Source organism: Pavona decussata, unplaced genomic scaffold (genome assembly GCF_977016875.1).
Source record: "Pavona decussata unplaced genomic scaffold, jaPavDecu1.1 SCAFFOLD_260, whole genome shotgun sequence".
Lineage (NCBI taxonomy): Eukaryota > Metazoa > Cnidaria > Anthozoa > Scleractinia > Agariciidae > Pavona > Pavona decussata.
Genome location: NW_028145663.1, coordinates 32,501 through 50,000, shown reverse-complemented (window position 1 = coordinate 50,000; position 17,500 = coordinate 32,501). Strand labels below are relative to the sequence as shown.

General features: G+C 41.1%; 1 protein-coding gene across 1 annotated transcript in view; it reads right to left on the bottom strand.

The window, feature by feature from the left end:
* Positions 1 to 4,336: 4,336 nt before the first annotated feature.
* The window catches only part of LOC146456098 (uncharacterized), a 44,302-nt gene continuing 31,138 nt past the window's right edge, over positions 4,337 to 17,500 (bottom strand). Inside the window, exons 9-15 of the mRNA XM_085093419.1 lie at positions 16,596 to 16,616; positions 15,918 to 16,102; positions 9,013 to 9,930; positions 8,301 to 8,515; positions 6,831 to 6,871; positions 5,834 to 5,930; positions 4,337 to 5,399 (exon numbers count right to left, since the gene is read on the bottom strand). Coding sequence (XP_084949545.1) covers positions 4,337 to 5,399; positions 5,834 to 5,930; positions 6,831 to 6,871; positions 8,301 to 8,515; positions 9,013 to 9,930; positions 15,918 to 16,102; positions 16,596 to 16,616 — 2,540 coding nt within the window. The remainder of the gene's footprint in view (positions 5,400 to 5,833; positions 5,931 to 6,830; positions 6,872 to 8,300; positions 8,516 to 9,012; positions 9,931 to 15,917; positions 16,103 to 16,595; positions 16,617 to 17,500) is intronic.

The window sequence follows — 17,500 nt, the reverse complement described above, 5'->3', positions numbered from 1 at the left end:
GCTTTATACATTCTATATCTAACGTTTTTGTAAGTTCTGCTTTATCTGTGTAATTTCTGTTGCTAACAGATATGGCAAGAACTGATCAAATACATGTAGTCATATTGCAAGAAAGAAAGGGGTAACTTGAGTGGATCATAGCTCTTTCGCCGTCACGGTAACCTGTCTTTTCTATTGCATTTTGAAATACTTAACAATCACAGGAAGTTTGAGAAAAGTTTTACTTTTTTTTGGAATTTCTGTTGCTAACAGATATGGCAAGAACTGATCAAATACATGTAGTCATATTGCAAGAAAGAAAGGGGTAACTTGAGTGGATCATACGTCTTTCGCCGTCACAGTAACCTGTCTTTTCTATTGCATTTTGAAATACTTAACAATCACAGGAAGTTTGAGAAAAGTTTTACTTTTTTTTGGAATTTCTGTTGCTAACAGATATGGCAAGAACTGATCAAATACATGTAGTCATATTGCAAGAAAGAAAGGGGTAACTTGAGTGGATCATAGCTCTTTCGCCGTCACGGTAACCTGTCTTTTCTATTGCATTTTGAAATACTTAACAATCACAGGAAGTTTGAGAAAAGTTTTACCTTTTTTGTAATTAATGCTTTAATTGAGACAATTCTTTATACATACAATAGAGCGTTTTCATTCAGGTGATTACTGGCCATATTGGTTTACTGAAACAAAAGAAAGTATTTGCATAAAAATAGAGTTCAATTCCCAGAGGTTTAGTTTGGGACACCAACATGGTCGCTTCTCTGTTTGGGACACCAACATGGCCGTTTTGACGTCACGTGAAAACACTCTATACAAAATTTTACACTATTTTACATGGAAGACTAAAATAACACAGAAAACTTGATAGTTACAACTTGACAACTTTTATTTTTATTTGTCTGTCTTCAGCCAGTGTATAAATAGGTCCCGGCAACAAACTTTTGGGGGTAACTTCATTCTGGGTCTAGCATCCCATCCAGGTGCAAGTAGCAATACTCCTGGTTGTTTTAAAATACCTTAAAATTCGCCCTTAATCTCCGGCTGTGTGGGCCACGTAGGCTAGACGTGTGACGTTGCCTAACTGCCAATTAATTATGTATGCTAATTTTGTTATTAATGTTTGCTCTTTTTTGTTTTTTAAGACAATACCCTATTCTCAAGCAAACAGTATCGCAGGTATACATTGTAATTAATACTTACCGCATAAATAAAAGGGGATTTTGTATTGTGATGACTTTTTTCTGCCGTTTCTCTGCCCTGGACTCCTAACTTGTTCTACTTTTGCCTACCTGCCTTGACCTGACGCCTCCGTGTCAACGATGGTAAATTGGTTATACTTTTAGTCAGCAATCACAAATCACTGAAACAATACATTTAACAAATCGACGGCAGTTTTCTATTGTCTATACTCTTATAGACCATAAAATTACGTCAAAAAATGTTCAAAACACAAGTGGAACCACGAGCCGCAGGCGAGTGGTTTCACTGCCAAGTTTTGGACATTTTCTGGCGTCATTTTATGGTCTATAAGAGTATAGACCATAGAAAACTGCCGTCGATTTGTTTTTTACAATAACATGGAAAAAGTACGAGCGGAATTGGCTATTTTTTCGTGGAGAAACCGCGCGCGTTACATCTGACGTCATTTTCATTGTCTGTACTCTTATAGACAATAGCTACGAGCCAATCAGCGCGCGGGAATTTAGACAGTTATTGTAAAAAGAAAGAGAGCTAGGCGTTCGTTGCACCTTTTACCATGTAGGGCACTGATGACAATATTAAAGAGAAAAAATAAATAGATAAACAGCAACAACAAAAACAGAACAAAGAAGCATCAACAGAAACTATTTCTTATTTGCTTTGGTCTAAAAGGGTGGCAACATCGGCTTTCAGGGCGGTGCCGAAAGTGCAGGGTTATCAGGAATCACATTGTGCGGGACAAAACTTCAAAATCGTGGATGTGCAAACTGGTTTAGGGTAAACCCCCTAACGAATGTCGAAGTGCATCGTGTTGAAGAGCTTCCGTTGCGTCGTTCCCTTTGTTTTGACTTCACTATTCTCGAGCTCTGGAAGTTGTTCATATTTGAATTGTTCCTGTCCAAGCATTTCTGGATACTTCTCTAGAAGGATGGTAATCGTGTCTGGTTCGTTTTCTATTTTGTCTCTTTTTATGGACAGTTATGTAAGAATTGTTCAGCAATTTGTCCAGCTCACTGCAAAAGGCATGTTTGTGACTCGTCTGATTTCTCCAAGTTATCCAAGAAACTTCAAAAAGTAAATGTAAGTGGTTTCTTACTGCGCCTTTCAATAAGGGATAAAATATGTTATGAGATCTCGCCCTGTACAACAATCCGCGGTAACTACAATGTCGTCACCTGTGATGAATCCGGGATTGATATGCGCTGTTGGCGTGAAAACTCAATCAGAATACTGAATGGTCAGAAAATGACCAACATAGTAGTTGTGTCGGCGAGTTAGGAGCCAAGCACTCTTTCCTCGCTATTTACCGTATGCCTGTTGAAGAGCGAGATCTCGATGAAAAAAATAAGATCATCTAAGTGCCTTCCCTCGAGTGAAACCACTAGTGAGGTTTTTGTAAAGTTTGTCAATTTCGGAGTTTTGTTTGCATAGTGTCTGGTTGGCAGAATATCGCAACGTGGAATTTGTTTCATTAATTTCTAGGAATTTTGATATACCATTTACCTTTCACAGATGACACATCAATGACAAGAATCCGAGATTTTCCTATCGATTGAACTAGTCTCACATTTCTCTTGAACGTTGTCATTTTCCGAGTTACGTTTTGTAAGGAAGGAAAGAGTAGAGAACGGTTGATACGAATTCGGCATAAGGCAAACAACGTTAACATTTAGTAACAATGGATTGATTCTGTTGCTATAGTCTGTCATCAGATTCTTTTTCCTACTGCAACGCTAATTCTAAATTCGTCGACAAAAAAAAAACAGCAAAATATTAATAAACTTTTTGTCTTCGTAATTCGCCGGATTAATGAACTTGCACCAGGTCAGTGATCGTTTTAAACTTCTTTATTTTAATGCCTCAGCTATAAACTATTTTAGCAATGACATGGTGAATAACGTTACAGCTAGAAACTGGACCTTCGTTAATGAAATTTAATCAAGCTTCCTACAACTTTACTTTTAAAAAACCATGTCTTTCAAAAACTGTTACGTGTTACAAATTATAAATAGCCAATGGATCCTTCACTGGTCTTCGAGTATGATGGTGAAGATCCTATCGTATGCAAATGTAATGATTAATATTGATGCTAAACCTAGCATTTTCTGTACCGTGACCTATGGAAAGTTTTTCTGTTCATTCTTTTGAGTTACGTCTTACAATAGTGTATTAGAATTAAATTAACAATTCAACATTAATCAAGATGCACTGTCCAAACGGAGGTGTGCAAAAGTTAAAATCTTCAACTCATGCGGCATTGATCCAATAATTCCCTTCCCACAAAGTTCCCCGCCTTTACGCGTATGAACAGAATATCTGCAAGAACCTCTCACCTGTTCCTTTACCCAGGTGTTGATTTCAGGGTTGATTTCTTTGGAAGAAGACGGAGATTTGCTGCTCAATTCACCTCGTGCAGAAGATTTCCCTCTCTTGATGTTTAGCTAATTTGGCAATTACCAGGTCCAAAGCTAGCGTTCTATTTAGTACATAATTAACTTAGCAGGATAGACCTGGTAAATGATGTGCTACTACGATTCAAAAACATTTGCGCTATTCAGTTATAAACGATTTTAGCCGAATGACATGATTAATAACGTTAACGTTACAGCTAGAAACTAGACCTTCAATAATGAAATTAAATCAGGCTCCCTACAAGTTTACCTTAAAAAAACCATGCCATTCAAAAAATGTTACAAATTATAAATAGCCAATGGCTCCTTCACTGGTCTTCGAGTATGATGGTGAAGATCCTTTCGTATACAAGTGTAATGATTAATATAAATGCTCAACATGACATTTTCTGTACCGTGACCTATATAAATACTTTTTCTGTTCATTCTTTTGACTTGCGTCTTACAAAATTGTTACAGAATTACAGAATTAAATTACAAAATTAAATTAACAATTCATCATTTGATTTTCGTTTGGCTAATTTGGCAATAACCAGTTCCAAAGCTAACGTTCTATTTACTACATAATTAAATTAGCTGGATAGACCTGACAAATGATGTGCTACCTATAAATAACGATGCAAAACCATTTGACAATGAGCTACTATAATTTGGCGACAAATTATCTACACCTGTAATCAGCATATCGAATGTAAATGATTTTCTTTTCGCTGATACTGAACTAACTACAAATGTGTATCCACTTCCAAGATGATGTTACTCCTAGGCAGTTCCCCAGTGTTGCTGGGGCTAGCCAAATCTGCGGTGCTGCTGGTGCTGCCCAGGTCTCTGGTGTTGCTGATGCTGGTCATTTCTATGGAGTCACTGATTCTGGCCGGTTCTCGGGTGTTGCTGGTGCTAGCCCGTTCTGCGGTACTCCTGATGTTGGCCAGCTCTCTTTTGTTGCTTGTGCTAGCCATTTCTATGGTGCTACTGATACAGGTCATTTCTATGGAGTCGCTGGCACTAGCCAGCTCTCCGGCCTTTTTGATGCTAGCTAACTCTCCGGCCTTGTTGGTGCTAGCAAGTTCTCCGACCTTGGAGGTGCTAGCCAGTTCGCCGGCTTTGTAGATGCTAGCCAGTTCTCCGGCCATGGTGGTGCTAGCCAGTTCTCTGGCCATAGTGGTGCTAGCCAGTTCTCTGGCCATGGTGGTGCTAGCCAGTTCTCCGGCCTTGTTGGTGCTAGCCAGTTCTCCGTCCTTGGAGGTGCTAGCCAGTTCTCCGGCCTTGTTGGTGCTAGCCAGTTCTCCGTCCTTGTTGGTGCTAGCTAGTTCTCCGTCTTTGGAGGTGCTAGCCAGTTCTCCGGCCTTGGTGGTGCTGGCCCGTTCTCCGGCCATAGTGGTGCTAGCCAGTTCTCTGGCCATGGTGGTGCTAGCCAGTTCTCCGTCCTTGGAGGTGCTAGCCAGTTCTCCGTCCTTGAAGGTGCTAGCCAGTTCTCCGGCCTTGGTGGTGCTAGCCAGTTCTCTGGCCACAGTGGTGCTAGCCAGTTCTCCAGCCTTGGAGGTGCTAGCCAGTTCACCGGCTTTGGAGGTGCTAGCCAGTTCTCCGGCCATGGTGGTGCTAGCAGATACTGCTGTTTTACTAGTGCTAGCAGCTACCTCACCGTAACATGGCTCAGACTCGTCTGTTTTGCTGAGATCATAATATGGCGTGTCTTTTGTCATCATTTCTTCCATTACAGATATCAGCTGTGTGAAAGTCGGACGTTCATCTGGACCGTCTTTCCAACAGTCCATCATCAACTGGTAACTGGTAAGGTCAAACATAGAAAATTAGACAACAAATCAGACAAGTCTCTCAGGTGGTGACGGTAAGGAGGGAGTTCCACTTGATTTGTACTCTACTAAGGTTAGAATGGTCCCCTCCTCCGTGGTGTCGAAAGATTCAGCATCCGTACCCAAAAACCCCTTCACTGCCAAATAAAATTTTTCCCACAAAAAAATTGTCGTGCTAATTGCGTAACAATACGTTTCAAGATTACTACGACATAATTCAGCCTCACTGAACAGGTTTCGCCCCGCCTAAAGGTAAACTTTCCTTGAATATTTACTTCGAATTTTTTTTTAGCAAGGAAACAAACTTTGGAAAGTTTAAAAAATATTCGGGGTTTTTTAGCAGTTCGTTAAATAGCCTGGCTGAATAATTTTTATAAGGTAAGGTCAAACCAGTGCTTAGTTACTCACATTTCGTAACCACACGTTTTGGGCTTCTCCATGCGATATCCTGTCTTGAGAATATTGTACAAATATCTGTTGCTTATATTAGGATACGGGATGCCTCCTAAAGTGTCAGAGCAGAGAAAAATGGTTAGAGATTAGAAAGACATACTTTATTTATTTGAAAACTGCACAGCTTTTAAATTGTACTCAAATTGTATAAAGGTTTATTTTCAAGACGGGTACCAACCATTTGGAGCAAATATTATTATTACATGTGTGTTAGGGACAAAACAAAATAAATGTACTCATAATATAAGTATCAAAAACTGAATCTCAGCTTAACCCTATCTAGCTTTTCTTTTCTTTCTTTCTCCTTTTTTTTTTTTTTTTTTGTCTTTTCGGACCGGGGGGACGGCAGATTCTGTCCCCTTCATTTCTCCGTAACTATAACAGCTATGATAGTGAGGCTCCCAGGATCGATAGTACGTCCAAATATGTTTCTTTTGAGGTCCACAAATGAAAGTGATGACGCAAAATGGCGGGAAAATTAAGTAATGATTGGCCTATGGCAGCCATCTTGAATCCGCCATCTTGGATTTTTGGATTTCCCCAGAACTTAAGGAATTCGCCGAAATTAAGCAAAAAGTAATCAAAACCTACAAAAGAACCCTTAGATGACCTGGACACAATAAAGTAACAGTAAAATGGTAACTACTTTTGTTTTGAAAATGAACTTTCGCAGCACCGGGAGCCTCACAAACACGCGTTCCAGGCAATTCGAGTCTTGAAGTTCAAAACAGAAAAAAAAAAACCTGGGACTGTTTTGTAGTCTTATTGCTTTGTGAAGGCCTGAGTACCGTGTTCATGGCGAGGAACTAGATCTTATTAAAAATGAGATCTTCGACGGCTGTTCAAGAAAACATCGTCACGAACCCAGAAAAGTAGGGATTTTCATTTTCGATTTCTTTTTTGCCCATAATACTACTTTGATAGAAATTAGGTAAATAAGTAATGTTCTTACCCATGGTGGCCACTTCCCACAGCACTATACCAAAAGACCATCTAAAACAGAATTACATGGTATTGAAAACAATTTGTTGTGTTTGGGTAAAAAGGAAAGTCCAATTGAAAGTTCATTTCTATTTTCTGTTTAAAAATTTTAAAGTGCCACTTTGATCAAAATTATATCTTTCCTTTTATCGTCGATCGGCATTCTAATGAAGAGAGGAGAATACTACCCATGCCAAATTTTAAGTTGTAATTCCAACGGGAAGTTCGATTGTTTCTAGTGTAATTTCCACATTCCGCCGGTTTGCCGCCATTGCTCAATTCAAAAATGTCCGCGAACAACACGGAGAGTTGGGCCGACGTCATGTTATTCCTTCCCATTGTCTTCAAGACTAACAATCGCGTTGGAACTGAAATCAGAGCCATGTTGGGTAAAAGTAGGGGAGGAACTTGAGCATTTCCACTGCTTTTTCTCGCTTAACATATTCCGCCAGGATGATAAGATGGCGTCACGAGAGGCCCAAGGAAGCCGCTGCAAAGCAGTTGACGGCTCAAGTAGTTCCTGTTTGAGTAATGGCGGACGCATTTTACGTACTATTGGGCATCAGGAAAGTTGGTCTGAATTATATTTTTTCTTGCAATTTAAAGGCTAAATATTCCCCTGAAGCTCAGAAATTTCGTTAAAAATAATTCGATTTCCTTCACGGTAGCACTTTCAACTTCATAGGGAAGATTAGAATTTGGCCTTTCATGGTGTAATGAGAAAGATCGAGAGCTATATCCTTGGGAACTAGAATTCGCTTATCTCATAAATAATTGCGTTTTATTGGCCAGAATTTCATTTCAACCAAATTAAATTGGGAAATACATTTTTCGATAACAGTAAGTGATTAAATTGAATGAACTTTTGATGGCGCAATTTTTTTTTTACATTATCGTATTTTATGGCAAATCAATAATAAAATGGTAAATTGTAGAATAAACCGAAGCTTAACACACAGAGCGATTCTGCCCGTGCTGTACTATTTGTTTAAAAAGGGGTGCAACTTTGTTGTTACCTTTAAAATATTTTACATAGTAATGAACATTATAATGAACAATTATTGTCACAACCTTACATTCATGAACGCATTTTTGTCACCTTTGTTATACGTTAGTTCTTTTAGTCGTTATTCTTAGCTTGATAATGGTGCTAAGATGCATATGGGAACAAATTTTAACGCTTTTTGTCATCTTAGAGTATACTTAATGGCTAGTCTTGCATCGTATTATACAATACACAAAAAAATTGCTCAAATTTCCCTAACCAAACCTTTACCTAACCACGCCATTACTCTGGACTCCATTTATTATTGCCGTTTCTTCACAATTTCTCACAGCCAGGCAAACTTTTGCTGCTGATCCAAAGGCAGCAGCACTGACTTAGTGATACGGTATCATAGTTTGAGTACTATGCATATAAGGGAAAAGATTACATACTTACACGTCACTCTTTAAAGTGTATATGCCGCTCTTAAGAGCCTCGGGTGCCGTCCATTTGATGGGCAGCTTTTTCGTGGTTTTCACCTCGTATATCTCACCATCACTTGTGTGGCGTAGCAAACCGAAATCTGCAACCTTCACCTTTCTGTCCTCACCAACAAGAATGTTACGGGCTGCTAAGTCACGATGAATAAAGCCTTTACTGGCCAAATATTCCTGCCGGAAGGATGATATGGATTTAAAGAATCAAAAAAATTATAAATTGGGAAGGACAAAAAAAATTCATTTTTAACTTCTGCTTTCGTCGAGACAAATCTCGAAAGTATATCCTAGGATTTTTTCTATAAATAAGCTTATGGTTACGGCTGTAAGAAACCAATTAATTATACTAAAGAAAGAAAACAGGTATAAATCATTCCTTCTGCGCTGGTATTCATTCTCAAACGTCAAGGATAGGACAAGTTTGGCTTGTGTGCATCCCCAATAATTTATTAAGTCACGAGCTCAAATGTGAGTTGACCAGGAGTTAGGTGGAGTTGTTTTCAAGCTATTTTATATTCTAGGATGATCGGATATTATAGTCCTTAGTTTTAAAGTGGAGGGATGGAGGACGGTATGGAATGAAAGACTGGAGAAGGTGAACGAAATTTTCGGTTACCTTCATATGTAAATGTTTACAGTCCGTAGGTTTCACCCCTGGGTTGTCTACTTACCATTCCCTGCGCTATCTGCCACGAAAAACACAGAAGATCTTCAGCAGAAATAACTTTATCATCATCTCCCCGGTGCTCATCTTCAGGCTGGGTGATGATCTTAAATTCTTCGGTTCTTCGGCGCTTCTTCGGTGTCTCTTTCTCTCGTGTTTTTTTGCACTCTGGTTCAGCAGGGAGTTCTTTTCTTTTCGGAACGGGGCCAAAGTGGGCGGAAGGCACTGCCAAAGTCGACATGACTGGTTGCTTCTTTTCTTCTTTTTCTTGTTTAAAACTTGTGGCGTCTGGTTGACTTAGGATGGGCGGAGATTGAATGCTTACATCAAAGCTGTCGTTGATGTTAGTGTCCTCTAGTTGCTCGCTTGGTTTGTCCACTGTTGACATTTGCAACTCCTCCCCTTGCTTTCTGTTTTCATCGCCATCTTTAAGGTCGCTTCTGATAATGATGCTTACATCTGTGCTTTTGCCTGACTCCCCAAGGCTGCTGGAGGGATGGGAGATACATTCAGGTTCTTTGGCCACGTTCAAAGCAGAGTATTTGGGACCTTGGTGTCCATGGACACTCGGTTCCTCGCCTTCCATGATAGCGCACTGGGGTTCGACGTCAAGGAATGGAGTACCGTTAGGGCTGGTAATTGGTCCCTTGTCATTTTGGTCTTCGCCATTTCGTTGCTTTGACTTGTATCCATTCTTTCCTTGAGCATCCTGACTTTCTGCTGAGGCCAGGATCACTTTATCATCACTTCCTTCAGCTCCTACTCCTTCCTCTATATTTTCTTCTCTATCGCCCAACCTTCCTTCCTTGTCGATAACCTCAGGCTGTACTTCTGCGCTTCCAAGATCACTTACCTCGCCGTCAGTTGAAGAAGGAAAGGCTAACTCTCCAAAGATGCCAACGTCAATCGTATTCTTTAATTTAAGCTGCAAATTGAAAAGAAAAGGCACCAATTAACGGGTTGTTGTCTTTCTGAAGATAAACGTGATTTAAGGATGTTAAGATTTCCGAAACTTCAGGAAAACGCCGAATTAAGCAAAAAGTAATTAAAACCAATAAAGGAATTAACACTAATATGAGCTAAATAAACAAAAGGTACAATAATAAAAGTAATTTTTCTTCATTCTAAAAAGAGATTTTCCATGTTCTGAAAAAAAAATGCCTGTCAAAAATCCCTTCCCATGGTAACATCAAAGTCAATGAACACTAACCGACCACACAAAATTTTCACCAGATAAATTTCTTAAAAGACCTGAAGTTTAATGCCATTTACGCAAATATCAAAAACATTATTCATGTTCAAAGTCGCCGCGGACAGAATCTGCCCCCTTCCCGGTCTAGAAGGGTAAAAGGAAGAAAAATTACTTTCCTTACCAACGTTTATGGTCTAGCTCATGCATATTAGTGTTCCTTTTATTATTGGTTATAACTTTCGTTCAATTTTGGCACTGTACTCGAAGTTTGCGAAAATTAAACTAAAAGTAATAAAAACCAGTAGAAGAACATTAAAATGAGATAAAACAGAAAACTTTTTGTAATAAAACTAATTTTTCTTTATTTTAAACGGGAATAGCTGATTTCCCGAAAACGTGAATGGTTGGTTGCCATGATGACATCTAATTCAAATAATAAAATCAATGTTTCCCATATATATAGGGAATCACTTAGGTTTCTTCATAAGCAAGGATGTTTGCTAGCTTGGTGGAATTTAGCTCTAATGTTCATAAGTTTCTTTCTTGTGGCAGTAGAATGAAAATTGTAGGCAGGTAGGTAGGCGTTGATTAGGTGTCGTTTAAGAAAAGGAGGGATGTAGTGTTCAAGCATGATTATGCACCATTATTGCCCAATCAGGATAAAGCTATTATGATTGTCATATATTCATAAGCGAGGTGCGAGTTAACGGTGGAGTTGTTGTCATGTAATGTTCTGTGTGAGCGGGTGAATTAAAATACTGATCTTAGATGCTGGCGGTCCGTTTTCATATGAGAACTGGTACCAGCGTTCTACATTGGCGACGAGGATTTTTATTTCAGGGATTCGAGAATCGACGGGTCGGTAATTTAATGGTTAAGCAGTTAAAAGATGCCGGGTGGTGAGTCGGAATCAAGTAGCAGAACGGAGTCAAGTGGTTCTTCGGTAACGGTTTCGTTGGATGTCGGTTCGTTGGTGTCTTTCGATACGAAAGGTGATCCGCACGGTTTAAGTCAACGGTGGAGGAAGTGGAAGCGTTCGTTTAAGTTATATCTCACAGGGAAGGGAGTTACGGATGACGCACAAAAACGAGCTCTATTGTTGCATGCGGCGGATGTCGACGTCCAAGAAATATATTTTACACTGGTCAGCGAGGACGAGATTACTACTTTCGAGGCCACGATTAAAGTACTAGATGATTATTTTATCCCGAAGGCAAACGTTCCTTTTGAGAGTCATTTGTTCAGACAGATTGCACAGGAAATGGGCGAAACGGCTGATCAGTTCGTTTGCAGACTTCGCCAACGCGCGGATAGTTGTGATTTCGGGGATAACGAGAACGACTATATTCGCGATCAAGTCATCGACAAGTGTCATTCGAGTGTTATCCGTCGCAAGTTTTTGGAAAAGGAGCGAGCGATGAGTTTAGACGATTTGTTAAGAATTGCGAGGTCACAAGAGGCGGTCGATCGCCAGATGAAGGTGATGGGAACAAACGCAAGCGCCAATCAAGTTAATGTAGCCGGTGGAAAGTCGAGTATAAATAAACATTTTGCTAGAGTCAAGATATGTTTTGGTTGTGGTCAAGATGGTCGTTTTCGTGGGGACAAGAAGTGTCCCGCACTCGATCAAGCTTGTCGAAGGTGTGGTGGTATTAGGTATTTCATGGTTAGATGTCCACAGCTTCAAGGTCGTACTAGGGGTGAGTTTAGAAGTTCTACAAGTGGAGGCCGAGGTGTTACTGGTCGGGGCAGAGGTGCGGCTAGCGGAAGCGGAGCTCAAACCCATGGAGGTAGAAGTACTGCTGGTGGAGGAAGATTTAGATCTGGTAGAACAAGAGAAACAAACCAAGTGGTTGGCGGAGATGAATGTGAAAAATTTACCGGACCAGTTCAGCAGAGCCCCGAGTATGCATTCTTGGTAGAACAGTGCATTGACCAAGTGAAACAAGATAGTGGTTTGGTAGCTCTGATCATCGGAGGAGTAGATTTAGCAGATGTCCTTATCCATTCAGGAGCTACTTGCAATGTGATGAGCCAGCAAACCTGGGACTTGTTGAAGCAGAGGAATCAGGTGCGAGTCTCGCAAGTCAGCTAAGGCACTTTTCGCTTACGGTGGCACAGAACCATTACCAGAACCATTACTCTGGGCACTTTCACTGCAGATGTTATGCTCTCGGGCAGCAGTAATGGTTGTACGGCTGACTTCGTGGTTGTCATGGCCAACGGGTGAACGCTGCTAGGTCGTGGAACCGCAGAGAAGCTTGGTGTCTTACACATCGGTCCTTTGCAGCAAATAATTTGAGCGGGCGAGCGGAGTGTGATATCCGTGAGAGATACAGCATTTTGTTTTTGAGCATTGGTCTCTTAAAGGGGTATGAGCTGAAACTGCACATTGATGACACTGTGAAGCCTGTAGCACAGCATGTGCGTAGAATTCCGTTCGGGTCGCGGGAAAAGGTCGATAAGAAGCTTGACGAACTACTGAAGCTGGACATAATGGAAGAAGTACCAGAGGGGCCGTCAGGATGGATTTCACCTTTGGTAGTTGTGCCTAAGGGATACAGAGACGTGAGGGTCTGCATGGACATGCACCGTACAAATGAGGCGATTGTTCGAGAACGGCATCCGATTCCAACGGTGGAGGAGCTTCTATATGATTTACACGGAAGTACCATCTTCAGCAAAATTGATCTCAAGTGGGGCTTTCATCAGATTCTTCTCAATGAAGAGAGTCGACACGTCACAACGTTTGTCACGCATCGCGGGCTTTACCGATACAAGCGCTTAATGTTTGGTGTGACATCAGCACTGGAGAAATACCAACAAATTATCCGAGATGTTTTGAAGGGTTGTGCGGGGGTTGCGAACATTGCTGATGATCTCATTGTTCATGGCAAGGACATAGAGGTGCATGATGTACGTTTGTTTGCAGTGCTTGACAGGCTGAGTGAAGTGGGACTGACTGTGAATGGAGACAAATGCCAGTTTAGACTGACAAAGCTCACGTTCTTCGGTCATGAACTGACAAGTAATGGAATTTTTCCAAGTGAAGAGAAAGTGGCTGCTATTAGAGACGCAAGACTTCCCAAGGACGCAAGTGAAGTTCGATCTCTCATGAGTTTGGTCCAGTATTCAGCGAAGTTCATGCCAGACCTAGCATCCATAGCCAAGCCCATTCAGAAGTTGACCAGGAAGGGCGTTACGTTCAAGTGGGGTGCGGAACAGCAGAGATCATTTCAAGAGTTGAAGAAGCTGATTACACAAGTGGAGACACTAGCTTATTATCAGGTGGGCTGAAGGACAGGAATTCTTGCTGATGCGTCCCCAGTGGGGTTGGGGGCAGTTCTGACCCAACAGCAGGGAGGTGTGTGCAGAGTCATTTCCTATGCGGCGAGAAGCTTATCTGACGTGGAACGTCGTTACAGTCAGACTGAAAAGGAAGCACTCGCATTGGTCTGGGCGTGCGATCGATTCAGCATGTACGTTACTGGTGAAACGTTTGAACTGGAAACAGATCACAAACCCTAAGAGCGCATATATTCGCGCACGTCAAAGCATTGAGCGCGAATTGAGAGATGGGTGTTGCGCTTACAAGGATTCAACTTTACAGTGGTGTACCGACCAGGGAAGACGAACATTGTTGATGGCTTATCCAGGTTAAACTCTGTGGGGTCATGTGACGGTGGCGAAAAGTATGACTTCGTCAAAACCATCGTAGAGAACAGTGTGCCTGTTTCTTTGTCACGAAGAGAAATTGCAATGATGAGGAACTGCGATCAAGTGAAGAACTGTGTACGTTCTGGTAACTGGGAACGTTGTACACTCTCCTCGTACGTCCCTATCAAGGACAAATTGTGTATTTATGGTGAAATTTTGCTTCATGGTACTAGGATTGTAGTTTCCAGGATCTTACGGGACAAATTCGTGAGATTGGCGCACGAAGGCCATCAGGGGATGCTTAAGACAAAATATCGACTTTCTAATAAAGTTTGGTGGCCGGGATTGGACAAGGACGCAGAAAAGGTGTGCCATGGCTGTCAGGTTACTTCAGGTTACGACCCACCTGAGCCGATGTCTCGTGTGCTGCCTCCTGCCGTCCCGAGGCAAGGTTGCAGCGCAGACCTGCTAGGTCCCCTGCCCTCGGGAGTAAGTATTTTGGTGGTGGTTGATTATTTCAGCAGATTTCTGGAAGTGGCTATCTTGAGGTCTACCACGAGCGCCAAGATTATTGAAGCGATCTCCCCGATGTTTCCGAGATTTGGTCTTCCGTTTACCCTGACGACAGATAATGGTCCACATTTTCGTGTCAAAGGAGTTCGAGACATTTCTACGTAGTCATGGTGTTGAACATCGAAGGACTACTGCATTATGGGCGCAGGCCAATGGCGAGGTCGAGCGTCAGAATCCTCCTTTGTTCAAGTGTCTGCAGATCGCACAATTGGAGACGAAGAACCTGTGCACTGAATTGGTTACATGTTTAACAGCGTACAGGTCTACCCCGCAGGTCACAACCGAGACCACACCCTTCACTTTGATGTTTGGAAAAGAGGTGCGGTCCAAACTACCGGAACTGAGAAGAGAGACGGTGGACATTTTACGGGAAGAAACACGCGACAAAGACTGGTCGAACAAGTTGAAAGGGAAGACATATGCGGACAACAAGAGAGGCGCTGTCCCTACGTCAATCAGAGTCGACGATGCAGTGCTTCTAAAGGCAGAAAAATCGAAAAAGTTGTCAAGCAATTTTCATCCAAGTCCATTTAAGGTCGTTCAGAAGACGGAAAGTGAAATAACTGTCAGGAATGACGTAGGAGTAGAGTTCAAGCGCAACACAGCGTTTTTCAAGAAATACAATGTGCCGGAGGGTGCGTCTGCGTCCGTAACCAGTTATGGCAGTTGTTCAGCTGATCGTGAAGGAGATACACAGGAGCCAGGGCCAGCAGAAACAGCTGATCGTGAGGGAGACAGACAGGATCCACAGCCAGCAGAAAGAGACAATGGACGACATGAAGGACAAACTGGACGTAAACTGCCAGAACCAGAAGTCCGCCCGAATGTTGTTCGTAGGTCTACTCGCCAAGTTCAAAGACCTTCGCGGTTCATTGCCTTTGTTTTATTGTTAAGAATTAGCTTGCGGTTCAAGGACAATGTTATGTCATTAAGTGTTTATTCCGCTTATGTCGTGACTGCTAAGCTAGATTTTGTTTTGTTTTGTTTGCTTGTAATGAATCTAATTATAAGGCTTTCGTTTTTTTTTTTGTTTATCCCTGATACGCAGCGTTGATTAGGTTTCGTTTAAAAAAAGGAGGGATGTAGTGTTCAAGCATGATTATGCACCATTATTGTCCAATCAGGGTAAAGCTATTATGATTGTAATATATTCATAAGCGAGGTGCGAGTTAACGGTCGCGTTGTTGTCATGTAATGTTCTGTGTGAGCGGGTGAATTGAAATACTGATCTTAGATGCTGGCGGTCCGTTTTCATTTGAGACCTTGTACCAGCGTTCTACAGTGGCGACAACAGATCTTTGATTTTTGCTATGTTTGATGGAATAAAACCTTCAAGCTCAACGGGTACAGAAAAAAATATCAGGACTTTGAATATTTTTAATTTAACTTTAAGTCTCTTCGCAGACTGGGGTATAAATTTCAAAAATAGTAAGAAATTAAATCTGAGTAACCCAATATGTCTTAAGTAAGAAATTAAACTAGATTCTGACCTGGTGCCTCTTGTTTCTAAGCCATTGAAGAAGATCCCCGTGTGGAACATACTCCAAGATAAGCATGATGGGCTCTGTCCTGACCCAGTAGCCGAACATGCTCAGAATATTTCTGTGAGAGCCTATTTCCTTCATAAGTTCTATTTCCTGAAGTAACTGTAGCCTGCCTTCTTCGCCGGCCCTTTCTGAAACATCAATCAATCAATCAATCACTCAGTCAATCAATCAGTTAATAATTCATTCATTCAGTCTGTCAGTCAGTCAGTCAGTCAGTCAGTCAGTCAGTCAGTGAGTCAGTGAGTGATTTAGTGAGTCAGTCAGTCAGTCAGTCAGTCAGTCTATCAACAAGTCAGTAAACAGGCTGCACCAAAAAGGAAACTGGGAGTATCTATGAAAAGACATCAATGTAGAATCCCGGTTGAATTGTGAGTCAACCGGTCCATGACCGATAATACAACAAACGTATTTGTAAGAAATTTTTAGCCGAGGGACTTGCAGCACTTCTGTAACTTTTCTTCGTTGTCTCTCTTAAAGCGTCAAATTAAATCACTGCTCTACTTTCATGTCAAGTCAAGTAGGAATCCCGTAGCGGGAGATGGTGACGCTGCATGGTGTGAGGATTACGGCACGATTAACCAATGGTTCAACCACCAAAATCGATCAAAAAGACATCAATACCAGCAAATACACTATCATACCCTTAAAATAAAACAAATACGTGGAACAGCAAAATTACACTTTAAGATATCGTTGCCATGGTAGCAACGAATTTCACACTAAGTTGTATCCAAATAAATTTCAGAAAAAATTCCAAAGTTTGGGGGCGTTTGATTACATCAACCTCCACCCCACCAATCAATGGTTTCACTCTACCAAGTCGCGTAGTATATTTGTCATGTTTACCTGTTGATAAAATAAACGATCGATCAAAGCAACGGAAGATCAAATCCGGAGGTCATGGGTTCGATTTCGGTGGTGGTCAAAGACTATTTTTCTTTACCTCGAGCCGTCTTCTATCTTCTTACTAGGGCTGACGCTCAGTAGGATTTTTATAGTTTTACTTTGCACTCTACCTGAGACATTACAGAGATGATTCTCTGATTTATTTTACTGTTGGGGTACTTATTTTAAACGGCACAACATTTATTTGTTGTTAACAATAATTTGGGAAGCCGGGGTCAGTGGATCTCCTTTGTCCATCATTCTTATACATTTGTATAAAGCAGAAAACGCGTATTGTAAAGTATTAACCAGGGAACTAATTTGCTTTAAGTATATTTCTTTCTTTACTTTCTACTACTAGCTACTTTAAGAACCTAAAAGACACAAGAATCTAAGAAAATCGAAGAGAAATGTTCGGTTTTATTTCAAAATTAGTCGGCCAATTTTCTGAAACTCAGACTAAAGACGGATTTGACGAAAATGGATTACAATTTGAAAAATGGGCTAACCTTCTCAATTTGTTGAAATGCGCCTTGAACCGACATTGTTAAAAAATGAATACATTTTTTTCTCTGTTTGAGAACATCATTTTTGATATTTCTCTTTTGTTTCTAGCTTTGATATTAACACAGTTTTGGACC